Source organism: Oncorhynchus gorbuscha, linkage group LG11 (genome assembly GCF_021184085.1).
Source record: "Oncorhynchus gorbuscha isolate QuinsamMale2020 ecotype Even-year linkage group LG11, OgorEven_v1.0, whole genome shotgun sequence".
Taxonomy (NCBI): domain Eukaryota; kingdom Metazoa; phylum Chordata; class Actinopteri; order Salmoniformes; family Salmonidae; genus Oncorhynchus; species Oncorhynchus gorbuscha.
The window spans coordinates 61,973,652-61,998,180 of NC_060183.1; the positions used below are offsets into that span (position 1 = coordinate 61,973,652).

Here is a 24,529-nt window from a genome sequence, read left to right on the forward strand (position 1 = left end):
CTTACCCCCCAATCCACTTCTCTAACAAATGTAATTTAGAAATATTGTAATCAAGTATTATCATTATAGACCAGAGACATTTGAAACCCCAATTATGTCCTGAATAACAATCTTCTAATCAGCACGGAGTATGTCCATGCTTCGATGTTCATTCCATTTTCAAGAGCATTTTTCCCTGTAAAAGAGAAAGCACTGCTAAGCCCAACCCCACATTCAATTCCAGTGAAGCTTCCCAGAGGTTGAGTAAAACAGATGTCCCTCTGAAGGAAGGGGAGGTGATGAGGTGACAGTCATCCTAAGCATGCTATAATATACCAGTATTTCTCAACCCTTTAACCTTCAAAACACCCTAAACTTGTCCCAATTATATTATTTGCAGTATCCTAACTGTTGTGTTGTGTTTCCTAACCATTTATTTACCAGGTAAGTTGAGTGAGAGCACATGATAATTTACAGTGATGACCAGGGGAGAGGAGAGGGGTTGAATGAGCCAATCAGAAGCTGGAGGTGATTAGGTTGACGTGTATACAGTACAGTACCTGTGACTGGCTGAGCGCTGCAGAAGCCAGAGTCTCCAGTAGTGCACTGATCTCTCAGCGTGGACAGCTCTCCCTCCAGAATCTCCAACCTGCTCAGGAGGTCCTTCAAATCCGGGAACCCTTCGGTGCATGCACACGCCTGCTGGGGAATGTTAATGTGGTGGGTGAAAACAATCTGGTTCTGCCCATCCATGGTATGTTCGGTGGTGTGGAGGCCTGATGGCGGAACTGCATCCTGGGGCTCAAGGCTGGTACTTCCTGGCGCATCCAGGTCCACTGAGCACAAGGAGCTAGCAGGGACGTTGATGTTGTAGACATGGTTGAAGACCACTGGCTGGTCAGCACTGGGGAGGGTTATGTTGTCTCCTCCCGTGGCTGTCAGAGTTGCCCGTTTATGCCTAAGTATTTTTCTCACCAGCCCAGATTGGCAGAGGCTGAAAAGGAGCGTCAGGAAGAGGCAGCCTAGAATGCTTTTAGTACTCATGTTTGGCTCTCTTAACTGGACTCAGCTTTAGGAATATCGGGACAAAGACTGGCCAAATCTGGAAAAACAGTGTAGGGGCCCTGGAAGGTAAACAAAAAACATTAAGTCAAAGATAGCCTCAATAACGCACATGGATAACTACATTTTCACAGGGTCACGCTGGGGAGACGTCCATGACTGTAAAACGTGTAAAGGCAGACAATAACCTGTGTACTCCGTCAACTACAAGACGGTAAAAATCGATCAATGAGCAGTCAACATAACTTTTTTGCCCAGACTAATGGAGGTTGTTACACTTGAACACCTGCACATTCCAACTGCATTCTGTCTATTATACCCTAGATAACAGCACCAGTAAAACTGACAATGCTAAATCTGGACACTAAAGGCCATAACATTCCAGAGGGATGAAGTTTGAGATGTAGCGGCATCCCGTGTGTATGTCATTAACCCCTCTAATCAATGGGTTTCACTCAGATGTAAATGAGAAAAGATTAAAATATTTTCTCCCTCTCTTTATTTACATATTCTCACAGGGTGAACACTGTCTATATAAGTTGTGAGTGATTGACACCTAACCCTTTAGTGTATTTTCCCGCTGAGGAAAGCAACCACTGACTACCGACACGTAGCTCTCGTCTGTAGCCATGAAATGCTTTGAAAGGCTGGTCATGGCTTACATCAACACCATTATCCCAGAAACCCACTCCAATTTGCATACCGCACTAACAGATCCACAGATGATGCAATCTATATTGCACTCCACACTGCCCTTTCACACCTGGACAAAATGTGTTAATGGTATTCATTGACTACAGCTCAGCGTTCAACACCATAGTGCCCTCAAAGCTCATCACTAAGCAAAGGACCCTGCGACTAAACACCTCCCTCTGCAACTGGATCCTGGACCTCCTTATGGGCTGCGCCCAGGTGGTAAGAGTAGGTAACAACACATCCGCCATGCTGATCCTCAACACGGGGGCCCCTCAGGGGTGCTTGCTCAGCCCCCCTACTGTGCTCCCTGTTCCCTCATGACTGCACGGCCAGGCACGACTCCAACACCATCATTAAGTTTGCTGATGACACAACAGTGGGGAGGAAGTCAGAGACCTGAACTTGTGGTGCAAGGACAACAACCTCTCCCTCAAAGTGATCAAGACAAAGGAGATGATTGTGGACTAAAAATGAGGACCGAGCACGCACCCATTCTCATCAACGGGGCTGTAGCTAATCAAATGGCTACCCAGACTATTTGTACCCCCCCTCCCCCGGAATGCTGCTGCTACTCTCTGTTATTATCCATGCATAGTCACTTTAATAACTCTACCTACATGTACATATTACCTCAATTACCTCGAAACCGGTGCCCCCACACATGAGGACCGAGCACGCACCCATTCTGTACTGGTACCCCCCTGTATATAGTAACCGCTATTGTTATTTACTGCTGCTCTTTAATTATTTGCTGTTCTTATCTCTTACTTTTTGGGGGGTAAAACTGAAATTTCAGTTAAAGGCTTGTAAGGCTTGTAAGGCTACACCTGTTGTATTTGGTGTATGTGATAAATAAGGTTTGGTTTGATTTGACTTGACTTGACTGTGAGCCACTGTGAGCCATTGAAAGTTTGCAACTTTTTCTCCCGCTACCTAAACCTTAATATACGCAGATTACTTTTGCATCATGGAACATCTTTGGAGACTTGTGAAGTGTCAGTTGCATGTTAAACGACTGAGATCAAGCTAACCACAGAACTGACAGTAATTTTAGCTGGTAATTCATTCATTACATTTTATGTTTGTGCTTTTCTAATAACCCATTTCTGTGTTCATGCAAGTGACTGATTGATATCTGCTATTTGGCAGTACACCCAGAACCTTGTTGTGAGAATGAAATGGATATCTCAGTTTCAAGTTCTCAGCTTGGAGAGAAGAAGCCTCATGAAATATTGGTCGGTTACATTCATGAACCAAACGTTAATGATGATGAATTAAGTATGAATAATGCATAAGCTAAATCATGTAAAAAATAACTTGTCTGTGTAAGCAGTACATAAGAGAACTAACAGAACTGCCCTGGTGGAGATGACTTCTGACCGGTACTTTATGCATCTAGGTTTGACTGTGACCTCCAGCTTGCTGGCAATGAAAACAATGATTCATTTAAGATTGACTTCTACACATGTCCCATGTGTAGAATTTCTATTACACACCATTTCCTTGGTCCAACAATTGTATATACACTACTGTTCTAAAGTTTGGGGTCACCTAGAAATGTCCAAATTGATCAGAAATACAGTGTAGACATTGTTAATGTTGTAAATGACTATTGTAGCTGGAAACGGCTGACTTTTTTAAATGGAATATCTACATAGGCGTACAGAGGCCCATTATCAGCAACCATCACTCCTGTGTTCCAATGGCACGTTGTGTTAGCTAATACAAGTTTATAATTTTGTAAGGCTAATTGATCATTGACCCTTTTGCAATTATGTTAGCACAGCTCAAAACTGTTGTTCTGCTTAAAAAAAGCAATAAAACCTCCCTTGTTTAGACTAGTTGAGTATCTGGAGCATCAGCATTTGTGCGTTTGATTACAGGCTCATATTGGCCAGAAACAAATAACTTTCTTCTGAAACTCGTCATTCTATTCTTGTTCAGAGAAATGAAGGCCATTCCATGCGAGAAATTGACTACAAACTGAAGATCTCTTACAACGCTGTGTACTACTCCCTTCACAGAACAGCGCAAACTGTCTCTAACCAGAATAGAAAGAGGAGTGGGAGGCCCCGGTGCACAACTGAGCAAGTACATTAGAGTGTCTAGTTTGAGAAACAGATGCCTCAAGATGCCTCAAGTCCTCAACTGGCACCTTCATTAAATAGCACCCGCAAAACACCAGTCTCAACGTCAACAGTGAAGAGGCGACTCCGTGATGCTGGCCTTCTAGGCAGAGTTCCTCTGTCCAGTGCCTGTGTTCTTTTGCCCATCTTAATCTTTTCTTTTTATTGGCGAGTTTGAGATATGGATTTTTCTTTGCAACTCTGCCAAATGTAATATTTTATTAAGGTAAAATAATGTGAATAAATTATGGTTAAGAAGTGATAAGCAGTAATGGGCAGTCACTACCGTCATGGGGCTTTTATTAATTGTTTTATGTGTTACAGCATTCAATCCACAATGCATAGTGCATTTAATGTTACCATTTTTTATCATAGACGAAATCAAAAACCGTGATTATTTTTCAATAATCGAACCAAACCGACATCAAAAAACACTAATCGCTCAGCACTACCATGCGGTAAATTAGTTAATAGACCAATAAGATTGAGTCTAAACCTCTCTGCCAATAACAGCTAGTTTTCAGTTTTCCCCACCCCACTCTGGCAACTCCCAGACAGTCCTAGCAAAATTGCCATTTTAGTTACTTTTTGACCATTGTTTTAAATTAAAATCTCAGTAAGTGTCACGTTCGTCATATAGAGGAGACCAAGGCGCAGCGTGATATGAATACATTCTTCTTTTAATAAAGAACACTAAACAAACGTGACGCTATATAGACCGAGTGCTGACATGCAACTACACATAGACAATAACCCACAAAAACCCCAAAAACCCAAATGGAAAATGGCAACCTAAATAGGATCCCCAATCAGAGACAACGATAAACAGCTGCCTCTGATTAGAAACCAATTCAGACCACCATAGACCTACATTACCTAGACATACAAAAACCCTATAGATATACAAAAACCGTAGACAGGACAAAAAACACACATACCCACACTCGTCACACCCTGACCTGACCAAAATAATACATAAAACATAGATAACTAAGGTCAGGGCGTGACAGTAAGGTTCTTAATTGTTACCCAGAAATCATTTGATATCGAGATAAAAACGGCTGCATTGGACCTGTAAGACATGTATGTGTTTAAAATAGTGTATTGATACGCCCGTGCATCAATCTAAGTTACATAATAAAAAAATGTTTTGCATGAGCAACGTCTCAATCCACTGTATCCGCCTATGGCCGAGCTTCTGCAGTGTTTGTCAGACCCGAGACAACCCAAAATGTGTCTTCTCACAAAAATGCCTGTGGCCTACAAACCACTACAAACCAGGGGAGACTCTCACGAACATGATGGTGTTCTTTGTTTTTCTCTGTCATGATACTCTTCTCAAGGTAACCCAAACAAATGAATGGAAGTATGTAGGTAGTTTTGTGCTAACAAAAATAAGGGGTTAAATATGTGTCCAAAAATATATATATATTTCCTGAGCTTTCTAATATAGATATAGGACAGACACCTCATTCTTTATGATTCATTTTTTGGTATAGGTATATCTTTTTGGGGTACCAAAAGTGTCACGCCCTGATCTGTTTCACCTGTCCTTGTGATTGTCTCCACCCCCTGCAGGTGTTGCAGATTTTCCCCAGTGTATTTAGCCCTGTGTTTCCTCTCTCTGTGCCAGTTCGGCTTGTCTGTTTTTCCAAGTCAACCAGCGGTTTTCCCGTTCTGCTGCTTTTTGCTATTCTCCTTTTTCTAGTCCTCCCGGGTTTGACCCTTGCCTGTTTCTGGACTCTGTACCTGCTTGCCTGACCATTCTGTCTGCCTTGACCACAAGCCTGGTTGCCACTCTGTACCTCCTGGACTCTGATCTGGTTTTGACCTTTTGCCTGTCCACGACCATTCTCTTGCCTACCCCTTTGGATTAATAAACATTGTAAGACTCCAACCATCTGCCTCCTGTGTCTGCATAGGGGTCTCACCTTGTGTCACGATACAAAGGGGTCCTAAAATTATAAATCAAATAGCAAAATGAATTAAAATAATTACATGTGTTAGCTTAGTAGAAGACCCCCAACCCCCAACAGCTTTTAGAGATGAACATATGCACCCTGAGACCTGAAATAACCTCCCCCTCGGAGCCAAAGACCCAGGGAGTGAACATTTACTGAGCAACGGACATGGAACAGGACAGGACAGCATCTGGACATAAACACATAGCATTAATGCAGACACAGGGAACACACGGGGAAGCAGACAGAAATAGGGAAGGCAATCAACAAAGGGAAGGAGTCCAGGTGAGTCCAATGAGCGCTGCTGTGCGTAATGAAGGTGACAGGTGTGCAGCCTGGCGCCCTCGAGCTCCAGAGAGGGATGACACCCTGCCTATTTCTAGTTTCATGTTGCATCTCTGTACCCATCAAAAGTGAATACGGATGTAGGATTTTTACTGTATCACCCTGTTGTTGCAGGAAATGCAAAACATCTTGCGTATTTGAAGTCTACAAAGGCTTCTAAAGTTTGTCATTTCCACTTGAAAATGTCAGACTTGATTTATGCATCAACCCCTACAAAAATGTAAATGAATTGTAATCCACACAATAATTGACATTTCCTGTTGCTGCAGGATTATTTGCCTGCTGAGAGAAAATGCTCAAAAGAAGATCCTATCGGTATGTACCGGGCATGTTCACAGCAAATGGTAATGAGGGAGGACTTGATCTACAAAAAATCTACAAACAATACCATCCCTGTTTTTCTCTTTGAGCGACCTGTCACAGCGCTCGGTGATGAATCTTCCTGGGTATTTTACCCCAGTTCCTCTGACACCACGATCATTCTAGTGTCAATAAGCAGTTTGGATGGAAAATTGTGTTCCATAGGATTTATTTAACTCCACACTGTACTTGTTGGTCTTACCAGCTGTTTCATGCATTAAACTGGGGATGCATACCCACACACATAGGGCCAGATCCTAGCTTGAGAACTGAATATGTAAACTGAACTTGCATTAATTATGCTTTAGGAAGATTGCCAAAGACTGCAAGAAGTGGAGATCTTCTGATCCTTTGTTGCTGGTCTATGCACCAGCTGTCATGATGGATATGAGTGGTGCATTTGGGGCAACAGTTTGAGTTACTTGTACATATCTCATGTTAGGATTCAGCCAATAGTCGATATTCCCACCGGCCACTGCAGATCACTCTGATAACTTCATATGTGTCATGCAGGTGAATGAGGACCCAAAAGCGACTTGGCGAAAACAGAGTCTTTAATCCAGTAAAGCAAATCTACAATCATAAGACATAATTCCACTCGTAATGACGAGAACAGACTGGAGACTCGATCAAGAACTGCAGGTTGCCTCGGGAAGGCACTTGAACGTAGCAGACTCAGACACCTGCTCACCACGCAGCATCTGAGGGAAACACGACACGACAGGGCGATACACAGACACAGCACGGTGAACAATAGACAAGGATCCGACAGGGCAGAAACGGAAAACAAGGGGAGAAATAGGGACTCTAATCAGGGAAAAGGATAGGGAACAGGTGTGGGAAGACTAAATGATTGATTAGGGGAATAGGAACAGCTGGGAGCAGGAACGGAACGATAGAGAGAAGAGAGAGAGGAAGAGAGAGAGAAAAAGGGGAACGAACCTAAAAAGACCAGCAGGGGGAAAACGAACAGAGGGAAAAGCAAAATGACAAGACAATCTAAGACAAAACATGACAGTACCCCCACTCACCGAGCGCCTCCTGGCGCACTCGAGGAGGAATCCTGGCGGCAACGGAGGAAATCATCAATAAGTGAACGGTCCAGCACGTCCCGAGACGGAACCCAACTCCTCTCCTCAGGACCGTAACCCTCCCAATCCACTAAGTATTGGTGACCCCGTCCCCGAGAACGCATGTCCATGATCCTACGTACCTTGTAAATAGGTGCGCTCGACAAGGACGGGAGGGGGGAGGGAAGACGAACGGGGTGCGAAGAAAGGGCTTGACACAGGAGACATGGAAGACAGGATGGACGCGACGAAGATGTCGCGGAAGAAGCAGTCGCACAGCGACAGGATTGACGACCTGGGAGACACGGAACGGACCAATGAACCGCGGAGTCAACTTACGAGAAGCTGTCGTAAGAGGAAGGTTGCGAGTGGAAAGCCACACTCTCTGGCCGCAACAATACCTAGGACTCTTAATCCTACGTTTATTGGCGGCTCTCACAGTCTGTGCCCTGTAACGGCAAAGTGCAGACCTCACCCTCCTCCAGGTGCGCTCACAACGTTGGACAAACGCTTGAGCGGAGGGAACGCTGGACTCGGCAAGCTGGGATGAGAACAGAGGAGGCTGGTAACCCAGACTACTCTGAAACGGAGATAACCCGGTAGCAGACGAAGGAAGCGAGTTGTGAGCGTATTCTGCCCAGGGGAGCTGTTCTGCCCAAGACGCAGGGTTTCTGAAAGAAAGGCTGCGTAGTATGCGACCAATCGTCTGATTGGCCCTCTCTGCTTGACCGTTAGACTGGGGATGAAACCCGGAAGAGAGACTGACGGACGCACCAATCAAACGACAGAACTCCCTCCAAAACTGTGACGTGAATTGCGGGCCTCTGTCTGAAACGGCGTCTAACGGGAGGCCATGAATTCTGAACACATTCTCGATGATGATTTGTGCCGTCTCCTTAGAGGAAGGAAGTTTAGCGAGGGGAATGAAATGTGCCGCCTTAGAGAACCTATCGACAACCGTAAGAATCACAGTGAGCCCACTGAAGAACAGCCAGACGAGTGGAAACAGGAACGAAAAGGAGGTTACTAGGACAAGCGCGCGGCGACGCAGTGTGCGTGAGTGCTTGCTTAACCTGTCTTTCAATTCCCCAGACTGTCAACCCGACAACACGCCCATAAGGAAGAATCCCCTCGGGATCAGTAGAAGCCACAGAAGAACTAAACAGACGGGATAAGGCATCAGGCTTGGTGTTTTTGCTACCCGGACGGTAAGAAATCACAAACTCGAAACGAGCGAAAAACAACACCCAACGAGCTTGACGGGCATTAAGTCGTTTGGCAGAACGGATGTACTCAAGGTTCTTATGGTCTGTCCAAACGACAAAAGGAACGGTCGCCCCCTCCAACCACTGACGCCATTCGCCTAGGGCTAAGCGGATGGCGAGCAGTTCGCGGTTACCCACATCATAGTTGCGTTCAGATGGCGACAGGCGATGAGAAAAATAAGCGCAAGGATGAACCTTATCGTCAGACTGGAAGCGCTGGGATAGAATGGCTCCCACGCCTACCTCTGAAGCGTCAACCTCGACAATGAATTGTCTAGTGACGTCAGGAGTAACGAGGATAGGAGCGGACGTAAAACGTTCTTTTAGAAGATCAAAAGCTCCCTGGGCGGAACCGGACCACTTAAAACACGTCTTGACAGAAGTAAGAGCTGTGAGAGGGGCAGCAACTTGACCGAAATTACGAATGAAACGCCGATAGAAATTAGCGAAAGCTAGAAAGCGCTGCAACTCGACACGTGACCTTGGAACGGGCCAATCACTGACAGCTTGGACCTTAGCGGAATCCATCTGAATGCCTTCAGCGGAAATAACGGAACCGAGAAAAGTAACGGAGGAGACATGAAAAGAGCACTTCTCAGCCTTCACGTAGAGACAATTCTCTAAAAGGCGCTGTAGAACACGTCGAACGTGCTGAACATGAATCTCGAGTGACGGTGAAAAAATCAGGATATCGTCAAGATAGACAAAAACAAAGATGTTCAGCATGTCTCTCAGAACATCATTAACTAATGCCTGAAAAACAGCTGGCGCATTGGCGAGACCAAACGGCAGAACCCGGTACTCAAAATGCCCTAACGGAGTGTTAAACGCCGTTTTCCACTCGTCCCCCTCTCTGATGCGCATGAGATGGTAAGCGTTACGAAGGTCCAACTTAGTAAAGCACCTGGCTCCCTGCAGAATCTCGAAGGCTGATGACATAAGGGGAAGCGGATAACGATTCTTAACCGTTATGTCATTCAGCCCTCGATAATCCACGCAGGGGCGCAGAGTACCGTCCTTTTTCTTAACAAAAAAGAACCCCGCCCCGGCCGGAGAGGAAGAAGGCACTATGGTACCGGCGTCAAGAGACACAGATAAATAATCCTCGAGAGCCTTACGTTCGGGAGCCGACTGAAGACCGTGCGCAGATCATGATATTCCTCCGGCACTCCTGTCAAATCGCCAGGTTCCTCCTGAGAAGTGGGGACAGAAGAAATGGGAGGGATGGCAGACATTAAACACTTCACATGACAAGAAACGTTCCAGGATAGGATAGAATTACTAGACCAATTAATAGAAGGATTATGACATACTAGCCAGGGATGGCCCAAAACAACAGGTGTAAAAGGTGAACGAAAAATCAAAAAAGAAATAGTCTCACTGTGGTTACCAGATACTGTGAGAGTTAAAGGTAGTGTCTCAAATCTGATACTGGGAAGATGACTACCATCTAAGGCAAACATGGGCGTAGGCTTGTCTAACTGTCTGAAAGGAATGTCATGTTTCCGAGCCCATGCTTCGTCCATGAAACAACCCTCAGCCCCAGAGTCAATCAAGGCACTGCATGTAGCACCCGAACCGGTCCAGCGTAGATGGACCGACATAGTAGTACAGGATCTAGATGAAGAGACCTGAGTAGTAGCGCTCACCAGTAGCCCTCCGCTTACTGATGAGCTCTGGCCTTTACTGGACATGAATTGACAAAATGTCCATCAAATCCGCAATAGAGGCACAGGCGGTTGGTGATCCTCCGTTCCCTCTCCTTAGTCGAGATGCGAATACCTCCCAGCTGCATGGGCTCAGTCTCTGAGCCAGAGGAGGGAGATGGTTGCGATGCGGAGCAGGGAAACACCGTTGACGCGAGCTCTCTTCCACGAGCCTGGTGACGAAGATCTACCCGTCGTTCTATGCGGATGGCGAGAGCAATCAAAGAGTCCACACTGGAAGGAACCTCCCGAGAGAGAATCTCATCTTTGACCACTGCGTGGAGTCCCTCCAGAAAACGAGCGAGCAGCGCCGGCTCGTTCCAGTCACTAGAGGCAGCAAGAGTGCGAAACTCTATAGAGTAATCCGTTATGGATCGATCACCTTGGCATAGGGAAGCCAGGGCCCTAGAAGCCTCCCTACCAAAAACTGAACGGTCAAAAACCCGAATCATCTCCTCTTTAAAGTTCTGGTAATTGTTTGAACAATCAGCCCTTGCCTCCCAGATAGCTGTGCCCCACTCTCGAGCCCGGCCAGTAAGGAGTGAAATGACGTAAGCAACCCGAGCTCTCTCTCTAGAGTATGTGTTGGGTTGGAGAGAGAACACAATATCACACTGGGTGAGAAAGGAGCGGCACTCCGTGGGCTGCCCGGAGTAGCAAGGTGGGTTATTAACCCTAGGTTCCGGAGGCTCGGCAGGCCAGGAAGTAACAGGTGGCACGAGACGAAGACTCTGGAACTGTCCAGAGAGGTCGGAAACCTGAGCGGCCAGGTTCTCCACGGCATGGCGAGCAGCAGACAATTCCTGCTCGTGTCTGCCGAGCATGGCTCCTTGGATCTCGACGGCAGTGTTACGAGCGTCTGTAGTCGCTGGGTCCATTCTTTGGTCGGATCCTTCTGTCATGCAGGTGAATGAGGACCCAAAAGCGACTTGGCGAAAACAGAGTCTTTAATCCAGTAAAGCAAATCTACAATCATAAGACATAATTCCACTCGTAATGACGAGAACAGACTGGAGACTCGATCAAGAACTGCAGGTTGCCTCGGGAAGGCACTTGAACGTAGCAGACTCAGACACCTGCTCACCACGCAGCATCTGAGGGAAACACGACACGACAGGGCGATACACAGACACAGCACGGTGAACAATAGACAAGGATCCGACAGGGCAGAAACGGAAAACAAGGGGAGAAATAGGGACTCTAATCAGGGAAAAGGATAGGGAACAGGTGTGGGAAGACTAAATGATTGATTAGGGGAATAGGAACAGCTGGGAGCAGGAACGGAACGATAGAGAGAAGAGAGAGAGGAAGAGAGAGAGAAAAAGGGGAACGAACCTAAAAAGACCAGCAGGGGGAAAACGAACAGAGGGAAAAGCAAAATGACAAGACAATCTAAGACAAAACATGACAATATGCTGGACACTGTCGTCCTGTAATTTGTGGGAGATGGATTGGAAGAAACATCAAACGGTTCTTCTCCCTCAGCATGGGAAAACAGTGAGGGATGACTGAGTTTCGGGTTTCCAAAGGTTGGGTGGATGTGAGGGGAGACACTACTGTAGCAACACCCTGGATGATCCATTGAAGGTATGCCAATCCACAGGTCTGGTAGGATTGATCATGCCCAGCCCTATTTCCTAGTTCACAATAGACTGCAAATTCAGCAGTTGACACAGAGATTTACTCTCCCACACTGATTTCCACTTGAACATAATAAATACTACTTGACTACAGGTTATGTTACAGCCCACATGCTTTCACGTCATGCCTGATCTAAGACAGTTTTATGTTGTACGTAATATAACAAGCCCCCAGATGAGGCAAAAGAAGCCTGACTGATCAATCAATATTATTGTGGCTCTCAACTCCTTTCAGGTTTTAAAATAATTGAAAAGAAAACTTTTTTTTTTTTTGCATATCCCATCAGTGATACGTATCACAGTAGACTCTGCAAAGTTGACAGCTCAAGGGCACGAGGTTTCACGCAGAGTGGAAAGGTGGCACGCCAGACCTGTAGATATGAGCCAACCCATATGACAGCTCACTATAGACTCTGTCAACTCTTTGCAGAAAGACCATTCCAGAGCATCTATTTTGCTACTCTCTGGTTTCAGTGGAAATAATGTCATAGCAGGCCCATGGCTCAGTCGGTAGTACACCTGTGATGGCAATTCCAGCGCTCCTTTTCCATTCCCACCCTATCTGCCTCTCAAATTTCTTTCTTCCACTGTCTTGCAATGAGTGAGGCATTTCTGCCCACCCAGTAATTGGAGGACTCATTGTTTGGGTTATGTTATAGTGGATGCTCTGTCTACTGTTTCAGCATAGTGTTTAGTATACACACATCACAAATTGACCCCATAAGTTATTTACCACATTTGTAGGTAAATGCTTCACCAGAGATTGTGAAACCAACGACCTCTGTGTCACATCTGCTCCTGCCACGCCCTCTAGTGCTCATCCGGTGTCTCCTTGACCTGCCGCCACTCCCCCAGTGCTCTCTCCCTCTCTCTCCGTGTGTATGTGAGATTGTGTGGCCGGAGACAGGTGTGCTGGAGTCAGAGCAGATCCCCACCAGCTGCAACCTGTTCCATAATCAAGACCTCTACAAATACTCAGTCCTGCCACATCCACACTGGCAGATTGTAATCGCTGCCAGTCAGTCCATGTTTCTAGCCATTTGTTCCTGTTGTGGCTGTTTTTCTGTGCCTGATGCTGTTTTCCTCCCCGCTACAGTTCTGCCCGCTCTGACTCTGGTCCCTGTCTCCAGTTAGACTTCTTGACGGTCCTGCTACTCTGTCCTGGATTCCCCACTCTACGCTCCCTTGGATTCCCCTCAGGACCTTCTTACCCTGTCACCACACCTCTCACTCCAGCCTCAGCCTCGGCACCTGGTTTCCAGCAACCTGCCCGAGCTTCCCCTGGCCTGCACTCAATCTTCCCCCCCATTTCAATAAATGCCTTGGTTTCCTCATCCCAGTCTCCTCATCTGAGTCTGCTCTTGGGTTCACCTGTTCCGCTCCATGTGACACTCTGCATCAATATGGAGTCTGTATTTGTCAGTTTCTAACTCAAACGTGCAGTTAACCTGTTATAGGCTGATTACAAGGACCCCATTATTCCCTGGAAGCAAGGATACACTACAGAAACTTGTATTTAGGTTTAAAAAACCTTCTGAAGTTTAATTTTCACTTAAATGTCAGATTTTCCCTTACAAAAAATGTATCAACCCCTACAAAAAATGTCTTAATTATAATCCACATAATTCACATTTCCTGTTTTAGCATACTGGCTCAAATTAAGATCCTACACAAGTATTGTTGGATCTAAGACTCTTGATTTACGGCCTCTGTGGATGATGAGTGGACCACATGTATGTACTTTTCTTAGTTAGCAATACCCAGAAATTCCAGAGTTTAGCAACTGACATATTTTAGATTAATTGTAACCTAAATTGCTTGCTTTTCTTGAAAGGGTTAGAAGTTTGTGTTGTCTGACCTCTTCCCTGGTGAGGGTAATATTGGTAGAAAGGGTAGTATACAGCAAGTTTGCATATAGATGTGTATATGTATATATTTTTTTACACCACCTTAGTGTGTATGTCACCCACCTTGCATTAAACTAACACTTTTCAAAGTGTTGATAAACGAACACTCCAAGAGTGTTGGGTCCCTAACACCATGGGTGTTGAAATTTAAGAGTTAAATTAACACTTTATAAAATCTGCTGCTGTAACACTTTCTCCGTGTTAGGGAATCAACACCTGTGGTGTTACAGTGTTGTTTTAGCTCTGTAGGGTGTAAAGCCTTATTTGCATATTTATTTCTGAGGGTGCCTTTCGAGTGAATTTTAGATGTACCTGTACCACCCATGACTGTGTTTGCTAGTGGTTGTGAAATAGTTCATTAATGGTTACACAGAGCATCTGCACTGACCCTGTCTTGCACGGAGTCTATGCATACTCACATGACTATACAGTACACACTATACATACACACACACACCCACACACTACACTGACATTCAAAACCCACGCACGTTCATATACACTACATACGCACACACACACACACACACACATGCCGAAAACACACACACAAACACACGCATTTCATGATTAAATCTACCACCTTTGCATTTGGAGCATGTGACAAATCAAATCTGATTTATATCATTCCCATTGGAATCGAGACAGAGTTAGGATATCCAACAACTGGAACTTTTACTCACCCGCAACCTGCAGATAGAATGACTGTCAAGGTAGGGAAGATTGATGAACGAGACTACCTAAACCATCTAAACTGGAACAACCATCTCAATAACAAGTGAAATAAATCCAACCACTTAAAGATTGGATTAGTTTAGAAACATTTGTTATTTATCTTTGTGTAGTATAAGAAAAATGAATCAATCAATATATATATATATATATATATATATATATATTTAACAAACTCATCTAAAAAGCAACCTGCAACAAAACATGCTGGGAAATATGACAATGATACCCCTCCCATATCATTTTTACTCAATGTTACCGGTAATGAACCAAAATCAGTTGAGTTACAATAACACCACCTGGTGTTGATTCCACTGTGATTCAAATAACACTTACTTTATTCACCGCAGGTGGCGTCAATTTCAATCCCACTGATGTTAACCCCACTAGAATCAACACTCAGATATAACACAACACATTTTACCTCAACACCGAGATTTTAACATCTGCAAATGTGCTGTGTAATGATGAAACGGGGAAGTCCAAATGATGGGATTTCGTTCATTCATGAGTTTTATCAGAAGTGTATGGTTTTGCTGTGTTTGTGTATGAAATTGAGAGCAGCAGGGAGGTTTCCCCTATCTTTAGTCCTAATCTTTTGTAGATTATGGGAGGATGATTTAAGTGTGTGTGTGTGTGTGTGTGTGTGTGTGTGTGTGTGTGTGTGTGTGTGTGTGTGTGTGTGTGTGTGTGTGTGTGTGTGTGTGTGTGTGTGTGTGTGTGTGTGTGTGTGTGTGTGTGTGTGTGTGTGTGTGTGTGTGTGTGTGTGTGTGTGTGTGTGTGTTTTGGGTTGGAAGTGTCTGCAGAGATAAAGATGTAACAGATTCCATTTCTATCTGCCAGGAAAGAATCTCAGTGGAAGGTTTGAAGTTAACTGCAAGAGATGGTCAGAAATATTGATGATATTCACACCTATTAAAAATCCCAGAACAAATTTTAATTATTAGTTTGAGTTATATATTTTGGACACCCTGCGATTTCAGGGACACATAATTCAGATTCAGAATGGGGTTGATCAAGGACATCCCCTTTCACCATGGGATTTAGGGAGACGTTTGTTAGAAAGAAAAAATAAATAAATATCAGTGTTTTCTTTAAAACAGAATTACTGGAGCCTTATAACTCTTCTCCCATCCTGGCGTGGAACTGTGAACTTTCCCACATGGAAAACAGGGATGAGGAATGTTGGCCCTAGATCCAGGACATCTGTTTTGCCTTGTCCAAGACCAAGGCATTAACACACGAGTCATACTGTATGTCCAGACTGGGGCAGCCTTTATGCTCAGACACTTTAGCAATTAGCTAAATTCCCCCTGAAGCTTAAGACAAGCTTTCCTGCAGGTCCAGGGTTACTTATATCACAGCTGTACCTTTCTGAGAAATGGACAGACTGGCTGCTCGATTCAGAGCATTATGGTATGTCCCATATGGGGTGACACAGGCGGAGAGAGAAATGAAAACTGTTAAAACCCCCTAAGGTCAATTCCCGCACCCACGCGGAAATGTAATTTGTATAATTTAAAAATCCCCTGAAAATCTGTCAGTTTAAGATAGATATATCTGTTTTTTTGCATTGCATGTGTCTCAATCCACAGCATCCACCTACAGTATGTAACACTTTCACAGTGAAAGGTGACATAGCTAGAGCAGTGTTTGTCAGACCATGAGACATACCAAAAATCAGACTTCTTACAAAATCGTCTTCAGCCTACAAACTATTATGACCCCTCTATGGAAAGATGAGACTCCTTTTTGCTCTACGACCCCCACAAGCGTCTTGGAATTTGTCTGAAGTCCAAACTGTTTGGGCCACACACTAATATGACCCCTCTGTGGAAAGATGAGACTCTCCAAACGCGTACATGTCAGTTGTTTTGCTCACACAAGACTCGTCAGGTCGTCAGTATCCCCCCCCCACGCCCCTCCTCGGCATAGACAGGGCTTAGAGCCTAGGGGGATATTATTAATTAAATACATCATTCTTCCCACACAGCAATATTTTTTATTTATTTATTAATATGCTGTTGAGTTTCTTTGTCTCAGACAGTAAATATTATTTTGTTGAGCAAATTAAACCAAATGTGTAGTCTTGCAGCACAATCCCTTTACAAACAAAGACATAGTCCCGTAGGCACTGTAACCATGGTTAGTTAGTCTTTTGTATCTCTAACTCAACAATTGATTGATTCCATTGGAAGCTGAGAAGGCAAAGTTCTCTTCACCACTATCACTCATCACTACCACCTACACACAGACACAGTGAGTAGGATCTGGTGTCTATGGAGTCTTCAGTTCTCGCTCTGTATTTCACAACACCATATCCATGGGAACGGTTGGAGTGAAGCGCGGCAAGGTGTACCTCCTATGGAAAACAGTCTCTAAACTCTTGTCTCAGCGGCGTTAACAGCATGTCACGACTTCCCGGTTTGTGCCAGACACAGCTGTCGATCATGCACATCTGCTTGTTTGCTCATTTCGTTTCTCCCTTGGGATTTTTTATTTTCCGTTAATGGGAACAGGAAGGGCTGATTGACCAAGCTGCTGGAACAGCTGGGGAATCTTTCCACTTAGTGGGTGAGAGTGTAGTGAGTGCAATACCTGAGGTCATGAGGAGACTTGTTGGTTCATACCAACATATACATACACACACGCACATGCACAGACACATGTGATCATGCAGTTGTGAATCATAACCCATACACACATACACAAACACCTCATTTTCGTTAGACAGCGCATCCCTACATCTGCATACAGATGAACGTAGGTATTACTAAATGGTTGTGCCTGGTTTTGCTGTTGTAAAAATAATTGAGATGCCAATAAGACGTAGTAAACTCTGCCTCGCCCTGAGTTTGAGATATGGCATTGCAGGGTCATATGTTTCTGATCTGATCTGTATTGTTACATTATGTCCCCAGCGCCTGCTGCACAATGAAATAGAAAGTCTTCACTCCACCTCTGAATTGTATCAATTATCATTATCCACAAGATAATGCTACAAACAAGTGACAAAATAAAATATAGAAGCTCGACAGTAGTTGACAATAATTAGGATGTCATTGAATAATCACATTGCCTCATACGTTTTGTTTAAGTAGCGTGTGGGGTTTTATGCTTGGCAGGATATCGCAGCAGATTTACTACTGCTTCATTGGCAGATCCCCAAGAAAGTGAGAGCAGTGAATAAAAAAGCTGAACATTTTCACAGGCCGTTTGGAGCCATCTGCACCCCAAGTCCCACACGCAACTTGTTACACACCCCGTCTAGACGCCCCAGCAGATTTATAGTGCCAGGCCCTGATATCAAAGTCTGTATACGCTCCTTGACACAGATCTTGCATATGTAGGCAATAACTCGTGCCCCATACATGGCCATGTGTATTCTAAGATGATCAAATAATGTCAAGAATTACATCATCAGTCGATCAATCCACATGAGTATTGCAGTCATGTTTTTCCATACAGTGATGTCATTATTTTATTCAATAGGATGTGGATCGAAGGTTCTGGGTTAGTTCTCTGGTAAAGCTACAGCAGATAAAGAGTAGAGAAGGGTCAGATTAATTCAAAATGTTTTTTTTTAACCTGAATTGTGTTCACCTGAAACTACATGTTGAAAGATAGTTTGATAGGGTACATACAGTTGGACTAGACATGATTCCACATGAACAAAAACATTTTTGGGGTCATGTAACAGAAAGATTTACATTTCTATCTGATCGGTAAAGATAACTAGAGAGAAACTGCATATTTGAGGCGTCACACTCTCTACTGAGTGGAGGTCAAAATGAGAGGGAAATACCTTCTCCAAAAGCAGGACAGGCCACCAGTCTCCCCCCTCCCCCTGCACACTTGCACGCCCATGACAGAGGCCTGTCCAGCCACACATCCCCCACACCAACAGAGGCCTGTCACTTTCTCTCTGTTAAGCAGCCCCATAGCAGGGGACCCATAAAGCATCTGCCCACTCCACCTCATGACCCTGACTGGGGCCAAGTAGTAACTAACAGATGTCCCATTCAAAATTCTCCACGTGTATGAGGTGACCTCTTCTTTGAGTTTTGGGGGAAGTGTGACTCCACAGGTTTTTCTCAATGCTTGGTCATGTTACATGGTATTTGGGTTTTTGTGTTAAAGGTTGACAGCAATGATGATTTCAATGCCCGAAGTAGCTAACTTATTTGACTTATATTAAGATTAGTTAAGAATACTGCCGACAACAGTTACTGTGTAAGTTGTCTCGCGTTCCGATACCTCCAAAATCACGTCGTTTTCACACCTCCCTTGGAGGTCTGGAGAATTGTGTATTGGAAAAGCAGTTTGAATGGTCTTCCAGCAGCAATATTTTAATTGGATGTTACATTTCAAGAACCCTCCCCCCACACACTTGATGAAGGGGGAGGTACATTTTATGCTCGATTACTCTGTTTTCCGACCAGGTAGGACACATTTTGTAGAAAGTTGTTCTTTACGCTAGTTAGTTTGCAACATTGGCAATAAAAACACATGGCATGCCCCCCATAACTCTCTCCCTCTCCCTCTGTGTGTGTGTGTGTGTGTGTGTGTGTGTGTGTGTGTGTGTGTGTGTGTGTGTGTGTGTGTGTGTGTGTGTGTGTGTGTGTGTGTGTGTGTGTGTGTGTGTGTGTGTGTGTGTGTGTGTGTGTGTGTGTGTGTGTGTGTGTGTGTGTGCAGGGACAGGGACAGGTGTGCTGGAGTCAGAGCAGATTCCCACCAGCTGCAACCTGTTCCATAATCAAGACCTCTACAAATACTCAGTCCTGCCACATCCACACTGCCAGATCTTTGCCCAGTCAGTCCATGTTTCTAGCCTGTTGTGGCTGTTTTCCCTTGCCTGACACTGTTTTCCTCTCCGCTACAGTTCTGTCCGCTCTAACTCTGGCCTCTGTCTCCAGTCCGACTTCTCGTCAGGTCTGCTACTACTGTCCTGGATTCCCCACTCTACGCTCCCTTAAATTCCCCTCCGGACCTGCTTACCCTGTCCCCACACCACTCGCTCCAGCCTCAGCCTCCGCACCTGGTTTCCAGCAACCCGCCCGAGCTTCCCCTGGCCTGCACTCAATCTTCCCCCCATGTTTCAATAAATACCTTTGCTACCTCATCCCAGTCTCCTCGTCTGAGTCTGCTCTCGGGTTCACCTGTTCCGCATCACGTGACATACTGCCTGGAGAATGGAACTAAGGAGGTGACATAAATATGGGAGGTAATCAGTGATGGAGTGATGGAGTCCAGGTGGGCCTAATGGTGAAGTGCAGGTGTAGATGATGATGAATGCCAGGGGCGCGTAATGATGAATGCCAGGGGTGCGTAATGATGAATGCTAGGACCGGTGGTTAGTAAACTGGCAACGTTGAATGCCAGAGGGGAGGAGTGGAAGTAGACATGACAGTTGGACCTTTTCTTAAAATGTCACTCCTTTAAATTAACACAAAGGCCACACTTGAGCTTTAACATAACAATTTTGTCATTGAACCAGTATTTTTTAGTCCTTTATTATGACAACTAATGCATATTTTCTTGTTTTTATCCCATTTCCTATAAAAGGGTAAGTGACAGGGGAAGGAGGCTGCTTTTCGGAAGTGGTGTGGAACGGTTCGAGCTGCGGTCACTCATACCAGTTCCAGTTCCTGTATTGAAGTGGTGTGGAATGGTTGGCCAGCTGTGATCACTCCTACCAGTTATTGTATTGGCCGTCAAAGCTACAGCTTCCAAGGCTACAAGGAAGGTCATAATGAACCACCTGGGTATGCAGCAATGAGTTGCGGTGGTGAAATGTCCTGACAGGGACAACATCCGACTGGCAGGGTAGAAGGTGTCTTCTGACCCTGTAGAGACGTTTTCATGGTTGCTCACATAGTTGGACCCCAAGGACCGTCATATTCTGTGAGAGAATTTAAGACTGACCTTTGCTGTACAAGGTTTTTCACCAGTTCCTTGGGGAGAAATCTGTGCATTCAGCAGGAGCAGAGGACACACTGGGAAACAGGCTTTTGGACATGTACCCCTCAGAGACACCCGAGCACAGAAAACTGCACATTATCTCAGCCTTGAAAGATTAGTAATCTAATCTCAGAGTTGTGATGGCTACTTCATCACTGGGAATGGGGATAGACTTTAAGGGTGTCCATCATGTAGTCAACTACGGACCACCTCAAGACCTTGAGTCCTACATACAGCCATATGGAAGAGCGGGTAGGGACGGCACAAGATAACATTCCTTTATCCAATACCATGGAAGACAGCTTGTTGCACTTTCAGATAAGATGAGACAGTATGTGTCAAACAGTACCAGCTACAGGCAGGTGAAACTGTTACAGCTCCTTGGCGATAAGGTCACAAAACCAATATCACCCAAACATGACTGCTGTCACAATTCTGCTACCTCATCCATCTGCAAGGGTGTATGTGAGGGCAATTCAAGTCCTTTGGAGAGGCATGCAGGACAACAATTACAACCAAGCAGTGGCGATTTTAGAATGTAAATCTTGGTCGGGCCAAAAAAAGAAAGAAAGTGGGATGCCTGCCAGCAATGCCGCTGCACAACACAACACTAAACAATACATTAATTGCACTATCATGGTGACAAATGGTGCAGACAAACTGTTAGGGCCTACATAAAGCTGTCCCGACAGCAGTCCCAACTTATCACTGCTACACCTGGCTATCAGTGGAGCCTTGTCTGGTAGCGAAACAGTTCATTCAGCCTCATTTACTGCCTTTAAAAAAACACAGCTGATATGGCTGACTTGTTTAAACAAATGTGGTTTCTAATGACAATTGAGATGTACAAACTATGGCATAAGGGGACGACAAGCGGATAAGAGGCAATCCGACAAACGTAGCCAGTATATCTATTCGTTTAGAAATGTACAATGACATAATTCAGAACATGGGCCGCTCGTCGTCCCCTTATGCCATAGTTTGTACAAATATCAGGTATGTTTTTTAAAGGCAGTAAATGAGGCTGAATGAACTGTTTTACTGCCAGACAAGGCTCCAGTGATGCCAGGTGTAGTAGTGGTAAGGTGTTGGGACTGCAGTTGGGACTTTTGAAGGCCCTAATAGTTTGTTGGGACCGTTTGTCACTGTTATATTGCAATTAATGTATTGTTTAGTGTTGTGTAGTTGCTTTGATGGCATGCATCTAAGAAAATGTTGGGGAGTTTGCCTCACCAAAATTGACATGCTAAAATCTCCACTACAAAAGAGAGGACAGTTTGTTCTTCTCACGGTGTTCAGTTTGTGGTTCCTGATCCACAACACTAGTTCCTCATAGTCCAATTTGTGCAACAGGTTTATTTGTAAGTTCTGGAAGTTTGGGTAGGACCTGCCAGGTGTCAAAGCAAACACCTTCTGATCAAGATGCACACTTACTATGGTTGATGTCTTCAGATCTACTTGAGACTGAGTGCTTTCCAGCCTCTGTCTTCAGACCACAATATTATCTGTGCATGAGGTCCATCTGCTCTCCAATGGTCCTGCTGACTTTCTGTGCAATGTCAAACTGGACTTGATGTTGATGTTGGATGAGGTCTTTTGTGAGGCGCACATGGGGTTCGAGGTTCTTGCATCTAATACTTTGGTATTGCTCTGGGCCAACATATACCAGTTCTTTCCAAAGGACCTCTAAGTATATGTGACTTTGTACAAGAAGTAGTTGTAACATTGACCTTATGTAACGTCCTTCGTTAAAGGAAGACCAAGGTGCAGCGTGGTAGGCGTACATTTTCTTTCATTATAAATGTTCCACCAATAAACAATAAACAACTCAACGAACGTAAAGGTAGGAGTGCAACATACGCAACACAAAAAGACAAGATCCCACAACTGAAGGTGGGGAAAAGGGCTGCCTAAGTATGGTCCCCAATCAGAGACAATGATAGACAGCTGCCTCTGATTGGGAACCATGCTAGGCCAACAAAGAAAAATAAAACATAGATATATAACAACTAGAGTACCCACCCTAGTCACACCCTGACCTAACCAAAATCTAGAGAATAAACAGGGAACTCTAAGGTCAGTGCGTGACAGTACCCCCCCCCCCCCCCCTTCAAAGGTGTGGACTCCCAGCCGCAAACCTGAACCTATAGGGGAATAGGGGAGGGTCCGGGTGGGCATCTATCCTCGGTGGCAGCTCCGGTTCGGGACGTAGCCCCCGCTCCCTACGCTGATCCCTCCGCTTATGTGGAAATGGACCGTGGATCGTCACCGGAGACTCCGGACCGTGAATCGTTGCCGGAGGAACCGGACCGTGGATCATCGCCAGAGGCTCTGAACTGGAAACCACCGCTGGAGGCTTCGGACTGCAGATCATCGCCAGAGGCTCCGGACTGGGAACCCCCGCCGGAGGCTCTGGAGTGCAGCTCGTCGCCGAAGACTCTGGACTGCGGCTCATCGCCGGAGGATCCGGACTGCGGACCATCGCCTCAGGCTCCGGACTGGGGACCGTCGCTGCAGGCTCCGGGCCATGGATCGTTACTGGAGGCTTCGTGCCATGGATTACCACTACAGGCTTCGTGCCATGGATTATCACTAGAGGCTCCGGGACACGGATTATCACTGGAGGCTCCGTGCCATGGATCATCACTACAGGCGCCGGGCCATCGATCATCACTGGAGGTTTCAGACCATGGATCATCTAACTCCTCATATCGTTGCCGTTCCGCTTTCGCTGCCTCTATCTTCTCCTTCGAACGGCGATACTCCCCGGACCCTTGTCCAGGGTCCTGCTCCCTCCAGGATTTCCTCCCAGGTCCAGTCCTCCTGACCACGCTGCTTGGTCCGTTGGTGGTGGGATCTTCTGTATCGTCCGTCGTTAAATGAAGACCAAGGTGCAGCGTGGTAGGCGTACATTTTCTTTAATTATAAATGTTCCACCAATAAACAATAAGCAACTCAACGAACGTAAAGGTAGGAGTGCAATATACGCAACACAAAAAGACAAGATCCCACAACTGAAGGTGGGAAAAAGGGCTGCCTAAGTATGATCCCCAATCAGAGACAACGATAGACAGCTGCCTCTGATTGGGAACCATACTGGGCCAACAAAGAAAAATAAAACATAGATATATAAAAACTAGAGTACCCACCCTAGTCACACCGTGATCAAACCAAACTATAGAGAATAAACAGGGATCTCTAAGGTCAGGGCGTGACACCTTTTAAATAAAAGCAAAATACGATTTTAATATCTGAGACTGACATCATGCATTATACTACGGGCCGTGCTTCTACACCTGCACTGCTTGCTGTTTGGGGTTTTAGGCTGGGTTTCTGTACAGCACTTTGAGATATCAGCTGATGTACGAAGGGCTATATAAATGAATTTGATTTGATTTGATATGATATTTGCAATGATTAACTTTGTGGATAAACGTTGTGTACTGTATGTGCCACATGAAATGGTCTTTATCAGTTAATTCATTGTCAAGGAAAACTAACAACACTTAGAAAAAAGGGTTCCAAAAGGGTTCTTCAACTGTCCCCATAGGAGAACCCTTTTGGGTTCCATGTAGAACCCTATGTGGAGTTCTACATGGAACCAAAAAGGGTACTACCTGGAACTAAAAAGGGTTCTTTAAAGGGTTTCCCTATGGGGACAGCCGAAGAACCCTTTTAGGTTGTAGATAGCACCTTTTTTTCAATAGGGGGGAATGTAA

At 45.1% G+C, this 24,529-nt stretch overlaps 1 protein-coding gene across 6 annotated transcripts in view; it reads right to left on the reverse strand.

Annotated features, from left to right (window-relative positions):
• The window catches only part of tnca (tenascin Ca), a 48,579-nt gene that overhangs the window by 21,880 nt on the left and 2,170 nt on the right, over positions 1-24,529 (reverse strand). For all 6 annotated transcript variants that reach the window (XM_046370388.1, XM_046370389.1, XM_046370390.1 and 3 more), the window contains exon 2: positions 540-1,103. In XM_046370388.1, the coding sequence (XP_046226344.1) occupies positions 540-1,023 (484 nt within the window). In that variant the 5' untranslated portion in view covers positions 1,024-1,103. The remainder of the gene's footprint in view (positions 1-539; positions 1,104-24,529) is intronic.